Source organism: Phacochoerus africanus, chromosome 8 (genome assembly GCF_016906955.1).
Source record: "Phacochoerus africanus isolate WHEZ1 chromosome 8, ROS_Pafr_v1, whole genome shotgun sequence".
Lineage (NCBI taxonomy): Eukaryota > Metazoa > Chordata > Mammalia > Artiodactyla > Suidae > Phacochoerus > Phacochoerus africanus.
This window is the reverse complement of record NC_062551.1, coordinates 98,731,718-98,749,054: the sequence shown is the minus strand read 5'-3', so window position 1 is coordinate 98,749,054 and position 17,337 is coordinate 98,731,718. Positions and strand designations below refer to the sequence as shown.

The window sequence follows — 17,337 nt, the reverse complement described above, 5'->3', positions numbered from 1 at the left end:
AAAAAATCAATTGATTATTAATTCCAGGAGTTTCCGTTGTGGTACAGCAGAAACAAATCCTACTAGGAACCATGAGGTTGTGGGTTCGATCCCTGGCTTCGCTCAGTGGGTTGTGGATCTGGAGTTGCTGTGGCTATGGTGTAGGCTGGCAGCTGTGGCTCGGATTCCACCCCTAGCCTGGGAATTACCATATGCCACAGGTGCGGCCCTAAAAAGCAAAAAAGAAAACAAACCAATTGATTATTAATTCCATGATAGTCAAAGACCACTTTTAAAAGTTGATCCTAATCAGTTAACATTTTTTTAGTTTCTGGGATGCAGAAAATCTGAAATGATCATGACCCAAGTAAGATTTGTCATGGTGATCTAACTGAAAGAGAAATAGGATCATACCTAACTGTCTAAAGTGTCTTTGAGAATTGTTGGCAGAAGTGGAAAAAAGGTCACGCCATCCCAGACTTTATTCCATTTGTTCTCTCCGCCATAGCCGCTCTTGTGCCCCAATTATCAAATCATTTATCTAGAGATGAATTATGTATGATGTCCTTGTGGCAGTCCCTGTGAAATCTCACTTGGCCTTTCATCACGATAGCAGGGAAAGAATCGCTGTGACGCTAGCATTCCATGGCAGATATCATTCAGTGCAGCGTGCAGGTGGTTTACGTTTCTCACAAAATCCCCTTCCTCATTTCCTTTTAGAAAGTGAAAAATGTTGAACGGTCTTTAACATTCAACTATTTTACCACAGTAGACAATTGAAAGTTTGACTACATTAAACATCTGCTGCATTCAGAATTATTTTCTCTTTTGTGCGTTTTTTTGGTTTGTTTTTTGTTTTTGTTTTTTTTTTTGCCTTTTAGGGCCGCACCTGCAGCATATGGACATTCCCAGGCTAGGGGTCGAATCAGAGCTACAACTGCCAGCCTGCGCCACAGCCACTCAGGATCCAAGCTGCATCTGTGACCTATGCCACAGCTGACGGCAATGCCAGATCCTTAACCCACTGAGCAAGGCCAGGGACGGAACCTGTAACCTCATGGTTCTTGGTCAGATTCATTTCCGCTGCACCACGACAGGAACTCCTATTTTGTTTTTTCTTAAGCAGGTAGGTTTAGTATTATTTGGGGAAACAGAAATGCTTATTTGATGATGATGATGGTTTTGAATTTATCGTTTAAAGCACGTGCGCCTGGGCAGAGTGGGCATCCTTAGTGAAATTCTAGGAGGAGTAGGGCTGTGCAAAGTGGCCTTTGACCCAGATGGAAGCCATGACTTCCCTTAATGTGGATTTTATGGTGCTGTGTTTTGTTTTTTCTCGGGCTCTACCCATGGCATATGGAAGTTCCCAGCTGGGAGTCCAATCTGAGCTGCAGCTGCTGGCCTACACCACAGCCACAGCAACAAGGGATCCAAGCTGCATCTGTGATCTATACCACAGCTCATGGCAACACCGGGTCCGTAACCCACTGAGCAAGGCTAGGGATCGAACCCACATCCTCATGGATACGAGTCAGGTTTGTTACCGCAAAGCTACGACGGGAACTCCTGCTGGAGCTGCAGCCGTCAGCCTGCGCCAGAGCCACAGCAATGTGGGACCCGAGCCGCATCTGCGACCTACACCACAGCCCATGGCAACGCCAGATCCTTAACCCTTTGAGCAAGGCCGGGGATCAAACCTGCATCCCCATGGTTCCTAGTTGGATTCAGTAGCCACTGAGCCACGACGGGAACTCCTGGATTTCATGTTTGAAACAAACACCCTCCTCCTTTAACACTGGGCTTGTGATATAGCCAGAGTCTGTGCTCTTTGATGTAATGGTTCCGCCTCTGCTGTTGATGGAAGGCACCTTAGCACACGGAAGGCTTCCCTCCTGATGGCTGTCTCTCCGTGTCGGTGCAGGTCGCCAAAGATGTGTCCGTCAGACTGCACCATGAGCTTGAAACTGTGGAGGAAAAGAGAGCGAAAGTGGAAGATGAGAATGAAACTCTCCGACAGCAGATGATTGAAGTGGAAATCTCCAAACAGGCCCTTCAGAACGAGCTGGAGAGGCTGAAGGAGGTAATCTGGAAAGGCTCGGGAACTTGCGCCTTGGGCAGAATCGTAAGGACGTGGGATTCCAAGTGTTTCTTTCTTATCAGTGTCTAAGGCCTGGTTGGCAGCTCAGGTTTGTATGGCCTGGGCACTAAAAATGGTTTTTATAGCTTTTTTTTTTTTTTTTAAACAAACTCATACAACATAAACCTAAAAAGAGCAAAGAAGAGAATGTAATAGAAACTGTGTGTTGTTTGCAAAGCCTGAAATACTTGCTCTCCTTCACAGAAAGGTCTGGTCAAACCTTGTTCTAAAGCTATTTTTAATAATTTCCATTCTGATGAGCTGGCCATTAATTCCCTTTATGGGCCCCAACGGAGTACATGATCACCAGAAAACAATTAGGCAGTGGCTGTTTGCTCAAGAGCCTTCCAGCAGCAAGCTGGAAGGTGTGTTAGGATTGTCCAGGACCTGTGTCAACAGATGGTGTGTGTGTGTGTCCAGCCTCTGTTAGGCAGCCCATATAATTTAAATATAGATTGCTTTTAAATTTTAGGGAGCAAATGGGTTCTAGCAAAGTGGTCCAGACATGGCATATGTATTTTTTTTCATTTGCACCAGTAATACAGAACCTGTTTTGTTGTTGGCTTCCACCCCAAGATGAAAGCTGAATGTTTTCTTGGAAAATTTCCTGCACATTGATGAAGCTGAAAACTGGTGGTGAGGGTGTAAGCTGAGGGCAATAGCCAGCTCTGACCGCCAGCAGCCTCATTTGGCAGTTTGTGTTTCCTTGGGATTCCTTTCCTGAGGAGTTTCTGATCTGTGGTCCTTTTTCCCCTGGCCCTCCACCCCCACTTCTTCCAGGCCCTGGCTGGGCCCTGAGGAGGCTGATGTGATAGGGCAGCAGGACCATGCCCTTGAGGTGCTGACCCATCAGAGGTGTGGATTTGGGTAAATTCTGTGTCACCACTTCCACGAAGATGCTGTGTATCCTCCCTTGTCTCTGGTCAATGCCCCCGCTTCTTGAATACTCCCTAGGACTCAGCCCCGAGGAGCAGGGCTCTGTCTGTCCAGGTCACTGTTGGGGGTGTCTGCAGCAGTGCCTGGCCCTTGAGGGGGGTCACTGGGACTCACAGGGTGTGTGTGTAGCGGGGGGAACGAAGGTGAGAGCATGGAGCAGGGATGGACCTCCATGGGGGAGGAGGGGAGCCTGGGAACGTGCTGTTCTCGTGGGTGACCCTGGTCGTGACCCCTCACCTCTACACTTAAGCGTCCTGTTTATTTACAACCAAGCCCCCGCGCCCCCCTCTGGTCTGAGCTTGCTGGAAGGTGGGCTGTAATGGTTTCTTTTCTCAAAATTCGAGCCTGACCTTGAGGGCACAGAAAACAATTTTGAGGAATAACTTTGAAGTATAGTTTATCAATTTTGTCTGTGTGTGTATTTGTATATAAGTGTCTCAGTTATACATACATAAGTAAATACACATGTTTAAAGCAAGCAGGACTCTTGTGCACATACTTAAATGGATCTGTGAGGGACCTGGCTTTGGGTCAGCAACAGCTCTCTGGGGAGAGAAGTGATCACTGACGTCGAGGCTGTGATGTGGGCTCAGGCTGGAGGAGGGGCCTGGGGGCCGGCGCCTCCCTTTTACACTCCGTGGGATTGCTTGGTTGGGATGCAGTCGTCGTCTTTGCACCTCTAGAGTTGCAGTCAGACTGGTAAGGCTGCATATTCACACCAGACTTCCCAAGCAGTCATGAAACAAGAGCCTGAGGAGGGCTGCTCGCTGGTGGAATGTTCTGGAGGCAGAGGAGGATGAATGAGCCATGCGTGGTTCAGAGGTGGCAGAGGAGGTGCTTTAATGGCTTTTTTTTTTTTTTTTACCAAAGCCCCAGGAGCCTCGCTTATGGGTTTCACTCTAGGGCGAGGATGGTGTTCTGTGTGTCCTGAGCCAGGCTGGCTATCAGAGCTCTCTCAGGGGACCAGGGGCCACATCCTGAGAGGTCAGGGCAGTTGTCGTCCTGCGTCTCCACGACAGGCGTGGTTCCCCTCCGCCTTGAGCCTCGGATGACAGAGACAGGGCAGCTCTGTTGCCGCGCCTGGGCTTCTCTCCGAGGCTGCAGACTGTGTTTTCAGCTGCCTTCTCCAGGCTGGATTTCTCCTCCCTCTTCACACTCAGTCTCTCCCGGGGCAGACTTGTCACCTTGGTCCCCACCTGCACCTCTGCTGTCTTTTCTGGTTGTGTTAATGGTGCCACTGTCCCTTTTAGTGCCCCAGGCATAAGCGATGGCCACTCTCTGTACCCTTCCTGCTCCCCACCCTCAACACCTGCTGTGCTGCTTTCTCTCAGGAATTCCTTCTCACCGGTTCGTGCTACAATGTGGATGAACCTTGAAAATGTACCATGTGAAAGAGCCCAGACATACTGTATGAGTCTATTTATAGAAAATGTTCAAATAGGTAAATCCAGGAGTTCCCTGATGGCTCAGCAGGTTAAGGATCAGGCATTGTTGCTGCTGTGGCACTGGTTACAGCTGTGCTGGTCGAGTTTGATCCCTGGTCCGGGAACTTCCTCAGAAAACAGATGAGTGGTTTCCAGGGGCTAAGGAGAAGGGAGACTGCTGGGGGTTTCCTTTTGGGGTAATAACTGTTTTGGAACTGGATGGAGGTGATGGTTGCATGCGTTGTAGATGTGCTTAATGCCACTGAATTGTATGCTTGTAAAGGGTTCATTTTAATCTCAACTAAATTTTTCGACTTTCTCTGTTCTATCCTTACTTTTCTCATCTCCTCTCAACTGAATATTTGTCGGCTGACACCAGGCGGTCACCACATTAAAGGCAGGCACTACTTCTAGTCTCCCCCTTGTCTTTGTTATCTTCCAAAGCTGACGGTGTTGCTCTCTGCTGAAACAGATTTGTATGGGCCCTGGATTGTCCAGCTCTTTAGTGTGACAGAAAGGTCCTTTCCTGCCTCACCTATGTTCCATCTCCCAGCTGGGATCCCCCCGCCCCCCTGCGCCACGGCATTAAACCCCTGCAGTAACCTCAAGGCAGTTGAGAAGGATGACAAGAGCTTGTGCCCTCTGGTCCTCCTTAGCTCACAGAGCTGTGTCTTGGAAAAGTCACCTTCTCCATCTATAGATAGTTAAAGAGGGCTGGCGGGATTAACCCTCTGGAATGGTCCCTCCTGGCTAGTCAGCTTGCTTGCTTCCTGTACCTGTTCATGCCATGTCCACACACCCAAACACCCAGATACCCCTTCACTTATGCAAAGCTCACTTGTGCAAGGAGGCAAGCATTTTTTGCCCCCTTTTTCTTTTTGGTATGTTTCTTCTAGTCCTCTCTGGTGGACTGTCTCAAAAGGTTAAAAATGGTTAACCTTGGTTTAGTTTCCACTTCAACTTCTGAAAGAGTGGCCAAGCACTTTGGCTCCACGGCATTTCATTCTACCGAAAAGCTTTTTGAGTACATGCTAGACACAAATAATAACTCACCAAGTTAGTTGGCACTTGCAAGGGACAGAGGCATGTTTTAGATCACTCCAGGTAGTTAGGGTTGGTGAATGGAGCCACAGGGAGCCAACTAGCTGTCACATAGCTCTTGTGAGACATTTTTCATCACCATTCAGGGTATCCTGTTGACTCTGGGTTTGATTGAGACTTCTTTTGGGCCAAGTAAATGGTCAAGTTTAGTAACTATTCCTTGAGTGCTTGAGAGGAATGTGTATGCTCCAGTTTCGAGGTGAAGACTTTAAATCCATTAGCTTGGAGACTTCCAAACTTGAACTATAACCCACAGCAGGAAGAACATTTTCTATCATGACTCAAAATACAAATGTAAAGGTTTCACAAAATAATGCTTATTTTTGGCCATATGGGATACATTTTAATATTTTTGATTATATCAGTTCTATTTTTTTGATAGTGATTGTAGATTTGATTAGTCCTTTGGTGGATTACCACAATTTGTATCAGATCATTTAATTGTGTTGTTCCAATTTTCTGTGTCCTTTATAGTTTTGTCTGCTAAATATCTCTTAAAGATGTTAAAATCACCCATTATAATTTACACTTAAATTTTCTTCTTGTAGTCTGTCAGACTTTGCTTTATAGATTTTGAATATGAATGCATAAAGATTTAGAGCTTTTTTTAGTGATAAATTGTTTCTTTTATCATTTAATAATGGCCTCTGTATTCTAATGTCTTGCTTTTTTGCTGTAAAGCTACTGTTTGCTTTTATAATCTATGCCATGTTTCTTTTTAGCTTTATGTTAAGTTAGTATGTGACTAGTATAACACTTTATGTGATTCTATGTTTTTTCCACACTACTATGTTTTAGGGGTATTTTTATGAATGGACTATAGCTACATTTTATTTTTTATCTTTTATTTTTTTTGTCTTTTTTACCATTTCTTGGGCTGCTCCCATGGCATATGGAGGTTCCCAGGCTAGGGGTCTAATTGGAGCTATAGCCACCAGCCTGCACCACAGCCACAGCCACGCCAGATCTGAACTGCGTCTGTGACCTACACCACAGCTCACAGCAATGCCAGATCCTTAACCCACTGAGCAAGGCCAGGGATTGAACCTGTAACCTCATGGTTCCTAGTCAGATTCATTAACCACTGAGCCACGACGGGAACTCCTATAGCTACATTTTAAAAAATGGAATCCAAGAAGCTCTTTTGTAAACTTGTGAATTTAGTCTGTTTATATATATTATGGTTATTAGTGTGTTTGAATTTATTTATGTCCTTGTATTTTATGCTCTCTATGTTACATGCCTTTGCATTGTTTCTTTTTAATTTCTCTTGTTTGTTTTTTTAGGGCCACACCCACAGCATCTGGAAGTTCCCAGGCTAGGGGTCAAATCAGAGCTGCAGCTGCCATCCTGCAACTGCAGCTCACAGCAACACCAGACCTTGAATTCACTGAGGGAGTCCTGGGATTGAACACATCCTCATGGATCCTGGTTGGGTTCGTTGCCACTGAGCCACAATGGAAACTCCTTAAATTTTTTAATGTTGATTTCTCTGAGTTTTTATTTTTATTTATTTATTTTTTTGTCTTTTTGCCTTTTCTAGGGCCACTCCCATGGCATATGGAGTTTCCCAGGCTAGGGGTCGAATTGGAGCTGTAGCCACCGGCCTACATCAGAGCCACAGCAATGTGGGATCTGAGCCTCGTCTGCAACCTATATCACAGCTCACGGCAATGCTGGGTCCTTAACCCACTGAGCAAGGGCAGGGATCGAATCCACAACCTCATGGTTCCTAGTGGATTTGTTAACTACTGTGCCACGGCGGGAACTCCTCTGAGTTTTTAATTCTTATGTTTTCTCTCTTGATTTGGATGTTATACATTCTATTGCTATTATTTTAATCATTACTCTTACATTTTTAACATGCCTGTTTCCCTTAATGTCTAGAACTAATTGCTCTTTATGTTCTTATCCTTAATAATACAAGCATCTTAGAAAGCTTCAACGCCAGTGAACTCCTGTCTTTCATACTGTTGTTATTTGGTGTCATTTCAGTTTGATCTTTTTATTTATTTATTTATTTTGTCTTTTTGCTATTTCTTGGACCGCTCCCACGGCATATGGAGGTTCCCAGGCTAGGGGTCGAATCGGAGCTGTAGCCACCAGCCTACACCAGGGCCACAGCCAGGGCCACAGCAACGCGGGATCCGAGCCGAGTCTGCAACCTACACCACAGCTCATGGCAACGCCAGATCGTTAACCCACTGAGCAAGGCCAGGGATCGAACCCACAACCTCATGGTTCCCAGTCAGATTCGTTAACCACTGTGCCACGACGGGAACTCCCAGTTTGATCTTTTTAAAATCACCCCCTACCCAGTTGGCTAATTTAATCGAGAATGCTTATTTTGGTTCATTTGCACATTTTCCAACCTGTCGTCATTGCTTCTTTAGTGCTCTTCCATCCTTCGGAGTTCAGTTTCCTTCTCACTGATCTATTAATATGTTTTAGTAGTTTTTTTCAGTAAATGGTACTGTCTAATATTTGTTCTTTTTTTTTTTTTTGTCTTTTTGCCACTTCTTGGGCCGCTCCAGCGGCATATGGAAGTTCCCAGGCTAGGGGTCGAATTGGAGCTGTAGCCGCTGTAGCCGCCGGCCTACGCCAGAGCCACAGCAACGCAGGATCGTTAACCCACTGAGCAAGGGCAGGGATCGAACCCGCAACCTCATGGTTCCTAGTCGGATTCGTTAACCACTCTGCCACGACGGGAACTCCTCATATTCTTGAAAGATATTTAGTTGGTCATAGAATTCTAACATTGTAAAGATATTTTATTTCCCTTTGGCTCTATTTTGTGATCAAGAAATCTGCTGTCAGATAATTCTCATTTTTGTAGAATCTGTTTTTACTTCCTGGTTATTTTTATGCTTTTCTCTTTATGTTTGGTACTCTGTAGTATCTGGGTTTATTTTTATTTGGCTCAATAGTCATTGTCAATCTGGAATGTCTCTTTCATAAAATATGGAAAATTCTCACTCTTTGAATAGTGTTTTCTATTCTCTGTATTTCTTCTAGAATTCCCATTAGTCTTACGTGGAACTTTCTCATGTGGGCCATTCTTTAGGCCATCTTCCATCTTACCTACCTTTTTTTTTTTTTTAAAAGATATTTTTATCTCTCTCTGCTACATTTCCCTTTTTTCTTTTTTTTTAAATTAAATTATAGCTGATTACTAATTCTCTTATTTACAAAAGAATTACAGTTTTATTCATCCACTAACTTTTCAATGAGTTTAACCTTCATTTCTAGAATTTTTTTTACTCCTCTCATAATTCTTGCTTTAAGCCTTTAAACACTTGAAAGTCATAATCAGTTTGTTACCTTGAGTTCATAGTGTTACTAAGACTTTTGTTGGTCAGCTCTGACTCTTCCTCAGTGGATTTATCATGAGCCCTTCTTAGTGGGGAGCCCATGAGGTTTGTTGAGCTTGTGCGTTTGTTGGTCTTTCTGGAGACCTTGGTGGTATTGTTGGTCCAAATACAATTCTTTTTTTTGTTTGTTTGTCTTTCTAGGGCCGCACTTGCAGCATATGGAGGTTCCCAGGCTAGCAGTCCAGTCGGAGCTGTAGCTGCTGGCCTATGCCACAGCCACACCAGATCCAAGCCACATCTTCGACCTACACCACAGCTCACGGCCACTCCGGATCCTTAACCCAGTGGGTGAGTCCAGGAATCGAACCTGCAACCTCATGGTTCCTAGTCAGATTCGTTTCCACTGCGCCATGACAGGAACTCCCCAAATGTAATTCTAATTTTGGGCTAGTGGAATTGTGTACCAAGCGGGCATGTCAGTTGGACATTGAACTTGCATGTGGCATAAGTCTAGGACATTTTCATATTTCAAAGGAGATTTTTTCTACCACCCCCTGGCCTGAGCAGAAGCGCTCTCTCCCCTCCCAAGTGACATTTGTTTACCGTCAGTGGGGGTGCGTCTCTTCAGTGGGCAGCCTGGGTGTGCTCATCAAAGCCTCTCCCCAGACTCCTGGCTGCCAGCCTATTTCTGGTAACTCCCTCTGTTCCTTCTGCACCTGTAGCACAGACCCGTGTGCTCACGCCTCTGGTTTCCAATCCCTTAGGCGTGTTGGATGCTAGGGAAGTTTCCTTCTTTGTGCGTGTGAGTTCAGCTGTGTGTAAACTTTCACTTGTTATATTTTCTCTAGCATTCCTGGCTGTTGATGGAGGGCAGGATTCTTGATAGCTCGGGGTGCTGTGTTGCCCAAACAGGACGTGACTCTTCAGGGTTCCGCGGAAGCCCCAGGGCCCAGGGTAACCCTGTGTCTTGCATCTCCTGACCCACTCTTGCACCCCTGCCTCTTTCTGCTGCTCCTGGCCCCGCTGGTCCTGGAGCCTTTCCTTCTGCTGGCTTGTCCACACTGTGCCTCCTCCTCACTGCCCTCTCTTGGGGTGTCTGTTGGGGGCCAAAGGGCTGTGCCCACCCCCCCTCCCCAGATTCATGTGAAATCGTAATTCCCAATTAAATGCTATGAGGCGGTGAGTCCTGTGGGGGATGACGAGGTCATGAGGGTGGAGTTGCACCCACTTTACAAGGATTAGTGTCCTTATCAGAAGGACCCCAGACAAGCCCCCCGTCCTGCCCATCACATGAAGACACAGGGAGATGGCCGTCTGTGAACCAGGAAAGGCAGGTCTTTGCCAGACACCAAATCTGCTGGCACCTTGATGTTACGTTTCCCAGCCTCCAGGGCAATAAGGACAAAGAATGTCTGTTCTTTGAGTTCCCAGCCTGTGGTATGTCGTTAAGGCAGCCGGAATGGGCACGGACAGTCTTTCTTCTTTCTTACCCAGTGGGCGAGGACTTTTCTCTGTGTGTCATATTTCAAACTCTCAGGCAGCTGTGGAGTCTGGAAACAAAGGCGTACAAACATAATACATGGGTTTTATTGCTCTTACGCTACACTTTGAGAAGATAGCATTGTCCGGGGTTTCAGAGTCGATGGTCCCCCTCATAAGAAAAAGATTTGCCTGGGAGCCTCTGTGCAGCATTTCTGGGCAGAGTCCTGATGCCAGGGTGCCTCCCGGGTACTGCCCTGGTGGGTTGTCAGCGGCCACCATTGGGTCAGGGCCTCATCCCTGGCCGTTCAGCAGTGGATGGAAGGACTGGCAGACTGTATGGACGAGTGTGCCATCCTGAGTGACAGCTGGTGAGCTCTGGGCACCTCGGGGACTGTGCAGCACCTGCTTTCTTTTGTTGTCCTTAGTTTTAGGAGTGAAGAGTGACACGCTGGAGAGCAGGACAGGGAGAGAAAGCTGTGTCCTAAATGACATGCCAGTTAGGGGCCTCCTGACTTAATAATGAGGTGACGTGGGACAAGAGTGGGAGCGGGAAGAGTCAAGGGTGTCCCTTTAAAGTCTTTGTCAAGTGCTGACTCATGAGGAGAGTCTTGGGTGTGTGCGTGTGTGTACATGTGTGTGCAGTGTCTGCGCAGGGATGTGGAGGGAAACGGCCTTTGTGTGTCCTGCCCGTAGCCCGGGGGAGAGGGGGGCATTGGACTAGAGCCACATCAACCAAGGGCATGAACCCCGGGCTGGGAAGTGCAGAGGTCGGGCCAGGAGGCCTGGGCAGGCCTAGTCAAAGTGCTTCAGCTGGAAGGGCACCGTTTTGGTGTTTGGGAAGAAAGGGGGCATGCGTGCAGCTACACAACCATAAAGAGCGCTAATGGCTCATTCACTCTTGCTGGGAGGGATGGGAGAGAGCCTGGCACAGTCTAGTCTGGTCCTCAAAAACCAGCCTGGGAGCCATTTCTTGAGAAAATCAAGAATCACATCAAAGTTTTCTACGAGGCTAGTCAAGGTCGGATGGTCCCCTCACCCCCAGTGCTGGCTGAGCTGGTCTGACCAGGGCTCTGACCTTGGACCTTATCCTGAGCCCTGCCTCCTCCTCCTCGTCAAACCTGGAAGGAGGAGGCCGGTGGTCGGGGGGACCCAGAGGGGGCCTCTGTGCAGCCCTCTGGATGAAGGGGAAGCTGCCGGGGAGCCAGAGCTCTGTGAGGAAGGGCATCTGCATCTTTCTTTGACCTATTAATGCTTCTCTATAAAGTTAATTTCTACTTTGAGAAGTATTTATTAAGCTGCTTCTTTCATGTCTACTGAGACAATTATAGGAAGAAGGAGGGCAGACTTACTTTGAAGGGTGAGCCTGGCCCTGCCAGCCTGCCTCACCCCTGCTCACAGGATTGTACCTAGAGTCCCACCCCTGCCTCGTGGCTATTGCCCATCCTTGAAGATTCTCCTGGAAAGGCCACTTCCCCCTGGAAGCCCTTGCCAGTGCTCTTTGAGCTCTTTCATGAGGCATGTGTAGGTTCTCAGGCAGTTATAAGAAGTAATACAGGAAGGTCCCATGTACCTTTTACCCAGTTTTATAAGATGTTACCTTACAAGACTCTGGTATGATCCTATAACCAGAATATCCCATTGATTCAGTCAAGCTACAGAGCGGCTCCATCACCAGAAGGTTTCTTCCGGTGGACCTTTTATGGCTGCAGCCACTCCCCCTCCTGTCCCCACCCCCATCTACACCCCTGGCACCCACCCCTGAGGTCTTCCTTTCCATAAATGTGTCATTTCAAGAACGTGACGTAGGAGTTCCCACTGTGGCTCAGCAGGTTAAGAACCTGACATAGTCTCTGTGAGGATGCGGGTTCATTCCCTGGCCTAGCTCAGTGGGTTAGGGATCCATTGTTGCTGCAAGTTGTGGTGTAGGTCTCAGATGCGGCTCGGATCCCATGTTGCTGTGGCTGTGGGGTAGGCCTGCAGTTGCGGTTGCAGTTTCACTTTGACCCCTAGCCTGGGAATTTCCTTATGCTGCAGGTGTGGCCGTAAAAAGAAAAAAATAAAAAGGGTATGACACAAGTGGCATCACAGAGATGTGTAAGCTTTGGGGACTGGCTTTTTCACTCAGCATCACCCCCTGCAGGTTCGCCTAGGTGGTTGCACACGTCCACGGTCTGCGCATTTTTATTGCTGAGGAGTGGTTTGCAGGGACGGAGCAGCACAGAGCCTTAACCAGTTGCTGGTTAAAGGACACCTGGGTCATTCCCAGGTTGGAGCTGTTAGAAATCAAGTTCCAGTGAAATTTTGGGTGAAGGCTTTTGTGAAAATGTCAGCCTCTGTGTCTCTGGGATAAATGCGCAGCTCCTGGGTCATGCAGTAGTTGCAAATTTCATTATTTTAAGAAAGTGACCAGCTGTTTTCCAGAGTGGCTGCACCATGTAACGTGCACACCGGATGTATATGAATGCTCTGTTGCTCTGCATCCTCATTGCATTTTGGATTGTCACTGTTTTTTATTTCAGCCATTCCCATAGGTGACATCTTACTGTGTTTGGGTTTTTTGGCCACACCCACAGCGTGTGGGAATTCCTAGGCCAGGGGTTGAATCTGAGCCACAACAGCGACCCAAGCAGCTGCAGTGACAACGCCAGATCCTTAACCCAGGAACTCCCTCACTGTGGTTTTAATGGGTGCTTCCTTGATGGCTAACGATGTTGGACATCTCTTCATGTGATATTTGCCGTCTGTATGTTCCCTCTGGTCTCTTCATGTCTTTTGCCCATTTCCTGATTAGATTGCTAGCTTCTTTTTCTGTGTGTGTGTAACTGGAGCGTTGAGAGCTCTGTATTCTAGATACCAGCCCTTGGTCGGATGTATGGTTCGCACATATTTTCTCCCACTCTGTTTGTTTTGTCTTTCATCCTTTCAGCAGGGTCTTTCTCAGGGCAAATATTTTTAATTTTTATGAACATCAATTTATAAATATTTCCTTTTATGGTATTGATTCTCAGAGCTCTTTGCCTTGCCTTCGATTGTATTTTCTCCTGGGGTTTATTTTTTGTTGTTGTTTTTTGGGGTTTTTGGAAAGTTCTACCATTTTACGCTTTTCATTTCAATCCATGGTGTTCATTTTAAGTTCATTTTTGTATAAGGCACGAGGCTCAGGTCAAGGTTATTATTATTATTTTTTCCTTTATGGCCACACCTATGGCATATGGAAGTTCCTGGGCCAGGGATCTAATCCTAGCTATGGCAGTGCCAGGTCCTTAACCCATCATGCCACAGCGGGAACTCCAAGGTTCATTTTTGGCCTGTGGACATCCAGTTGTTTCAGCAACACTTTTTTTTTTTTTTCTTTTTGAAGGCCACACCTGTGGCATATGGAGGTTCCCAGGCTAAGGGTCCGATCAGAGCTGTAGCTGCTGGCCTATGCCACAGTCATAGCAATGCTGAATCCTTAACCCACTGAGCAAGGCCAGGGATCAAACCCACAACCTCATGGTTCCTAGTTGGATTCGTTAACCACTGAGCCACAATGGGAACTCCAGCACCATTTATTTATTTATTTATTTGCATTTTAGGGCCACATCTGCGACCTACACTGCAGCTTACAGAAACACCAAATCCTAAACCTACTGATCGAGGCCAGGGACTGAATCCAGATCCTCATGGATACTAGTCACATTTGTTAGCGCTGAGACATGACAGGAATCCCCAGCACCATTCCTTGAAAAGGCCGTCTTTTCTCTCAACTTGCTTGCGTACCTTTGTCAGGAGTCAGGTGGCCTCATGTGTGCAGGTCTCCTTCTGGGTTTGGTTCTGCCCTGTTGATCTCTGCCTACACAGCCCTGATCACTCAGCTCTGTACATCTTGAAGGGACGGCAGTTGAGAGCCTCGTAGGATCCCTCGGTGACGTTTCGGAACTCAGTCTCTGACCTAGTGAATGCGTATGTGCATCTGCACGTCCCTGCCCTTATCAAGCGCTCAGTAAATAGTTGTTGAATGAGTGTAGGTTTTATCATCTTTCTTTTTTCTTGAGAAACAGTGGTAACATTATCCCAAAATCTCTTGGTGAGGAATTTCTAACTGTAAAATGATCCCCTCAGGACAGTTCATTACAGACCCAAGATTCCACTCAAGGTCAAGTGTTTTTTGATGATGACTGTGGGCAATTCACCCTGTGTGTTTAGCGATGGGGAGGGAACCTTCAGCCAGGCTCAGGGATTCGCCTTCTACCTGGGGTGGCCTTTCAGGCAGAGGTGGTTCAGGGGCAGTGATGCTGTGTGAGCGGCCATCAGCTGCTGGCCACACTCACTCCCCCAGAAAATTAAGATTCATCCCTTCCTCTTCTGCCCTCAGCACAGCTTTCCTGGCACGTGGTCATCTTTCCTAAGGTGGACGGCAGCCCCTCATCCTGTGATCTGCTGTTGAAGTCTTAGCAGGAGCTGGTGAATTTCATTGAAACCAACACTGCTCACACTGCTTTCAATAAAAAAATAATTAAGGAGTTCCTTTTGTGGCTCAACAGTTAAAGAACATGACTAAAGTCCATGAGGTGCAGGTTTGATCCCTGGCCTTGCTTGGTGGGTTAAGGATATGGTGTTGCCATGAGCTCTGGTGTAGGCTGGCGACTGCAGCTCCGATTCTTCCTCTAGCCTGGGAACCTCCATATGCCATGGGTGCAGCCCTAAAAAGCACAAAACAAAACAAAACAAAAGATTAAAATAAGGCCAGAACATGTATTTCTGGATAATTTTGACTCCACTGGACAGTTAACTGCATCCCAGTGTGTGCTGAGGGAATAAAAAATAAGGTCTTCTCTTTTCAAAATTTACATTTGATGTCAGATTTATATGCCCTCCGTGGTATCGGTGAGGTTGTATGCTTTAGGTGGCTTTTATCCAAGTGCGGAATCAAGAGTCAGAGGAATAGAAATGCTTAGAACTTGCTACTTGGTGTGACTGTTTCCTGGGGGCACTTTCTGGATATTTCTGACTCCAGTGAGAACCATCAAACATTGAGTGGTGTGATTATGAGCCACATAAGCATTTTCATTTTTTCCCTCTATTAGCAAAAATTATTCAGCACTGAAAAGCTGCCCAGTTTTACACACACACACACGTGTCTGTGCAGAGCGTTTTACTGTTGAGCAGTTCATTATCACCAGTGTTTGAATCCCTGCCTTTAGGCCGAGCCTCAGAGAAAGGCTGGAGACACTGAGCCGCAGGTGCCCTCCCGCTGCTTGGTCAGTTCTTGGGCTAAAAGGAGGCTTGTGTGGGAGGGTCGTGTTCTCTGTCCCCTAGGATTGCAGAGGCTTTTCTTTGTGACCCACAGCAGTTTGACTGGGACAAGGGAACGTCCAAAACGTGGGAGCGCTCATCAGATGCTTGGCACTGGAGTGTAGACACTGTTCATCTTTGGCTGCTGGGAGCTGGTCGCCCAGGCAAAGCCATATTTGTTTATCAGGCTCGTCCTTGTGTTGATGATTTCATTCTGAAGAGTTGGAGTAGTGCCCTGTCAGTTGTTTTCCTGGCACACATGGCTTTGCCTCTTCCGGCTAGAGGGCTGGCTGGGGTCTGAGTAGGTCTGGGAGCTGCAGGGCTCTTTGGGGGAGCAGGGGTGGGTTGTCAGGGTACCCGGGCACCCCATGTAGGACTATCGGATGATGTGCTGGAGTGGGGCTGCAAAGAGGCTTGCGAATGTTTGATCATCTGTGTTTATTCACAGGTTTTAGCAACAATTTTTTTCATGCATGAAACAAAATCACTTCTGAAAAATTCTCCACTTATTATTTTTGTGAATCCCAGGGAATGGTTTCAAGATGATATGATTTTATGCAACACGTGCCTGTCTGTTTTGGTCTAATGCGTGTGTTTAAGATGCTTTAGATGATGGAGAGCTTTCCACCTTGCTCCTAGTGGCGAGCTATATGAACTTTACTGGGTGAAACCAAGACACCCTCCAGGCAGCTAAGTCTGTGTCGGGCGTGGCCAGGCCGCCCTCTTCCTTTCCAACTTTGAAGGGTTACTGGGAGTTTCTTGCTTCCAAGGGTTTTCTTGTGTACAGTTTGGATTTATTTATTAATTTTTGTCTTTTTGTCTTTTTAGGGCCACACCCGTGGCATATGGAGGTTCCCAGGCTAGGGGTCCAATCAGAGCTGTAGCCGCTGGCCTACACCACAGCCACAGCAATGCAGGATCCTAGCCGTGTCTGCGACCTACACCACAGCTCACAGCAACGGTGGATCCTTAACCCACTTAGTGAGGCCAGGGATCAAACCTGTATCCTCATGGATGCTAGTCGGGTTCGTTAACTGCTGAGCCAGGATGGGAACTCCCTGGATTTATTATTTATTTATTTATTGTTAAATTTAAAAATTAAAGTGTAGTGATTTACAATGTTGTGACTCTTCCTAGCCTTTCCTTTTTTTTTTTTTTTTTTTTTTAATTTTGCTTTTTAGGGCTGTACCTGCAGCATAGGAGCTATGGCTGCTGGCCTATGCCACAGGCACACTGGATTTGAGCCATGTCTGTGACCTACACCGTCGGTCACAGGGCCAGGGCTCAAACCCACAGCCTCATGGTTCCTAGTCAGATTCGTTTCCGCTGCGCCATGATGGGAACGCTTGGATTTATTTTTAAACAAAGTTACTCCCAGGGTCACTAAGTGATGGGGTCCATATGTCATGTACCCTTCACGGGAACATCTCGAGTTGGGGTTGCCTGACAGGCGCTGTTGTGTAACCTGCTCAGAGAGGGTTTCCCAGCCTTAGCTCTGGGCGTGTCCTGGACTGGGTAGCTCTTTGTGGCAGGGGCTGCCCTGTTCACTGAAGATGCCTAGCAGCATCCCTGGCCTCCATCCACTGAATCGAGGCACAACCCCCTACTTATGACAGCGTCTGTGAGCAATGCCAAGTGTCCCTGAGGAGGGCCAAGTCACACCATTTGAGCACCACCAGCCTGGAGAGAC

General features: G+C 47.0%; 1 protein-coding gene across 2 annotated transcripts in view; it reads left to right on the top strand.

Annotated features, from left to right (window-relative positions):
- The window catches only part of MTCL1 (microtubule crosslinking factor 1), a 115,648-nt gene that overhangs the window by 13,258 nt on the left and 85,053 nt on the right, over window positions 1-17,337 (top strand). For both annotated transcript variants that reach the window (XM_047793721.1, XM_047793720.1), the window contains exon 3: window positions 1,901-2,059. In XM_047793721.1, the coding sequence (XP_047649677.1) occupies window positions 1,901-2,059 (159 nt within the window). The remainder of the gene's footprint in view (window positions 1-1,900; window positions 2,060-17,337) is intronic.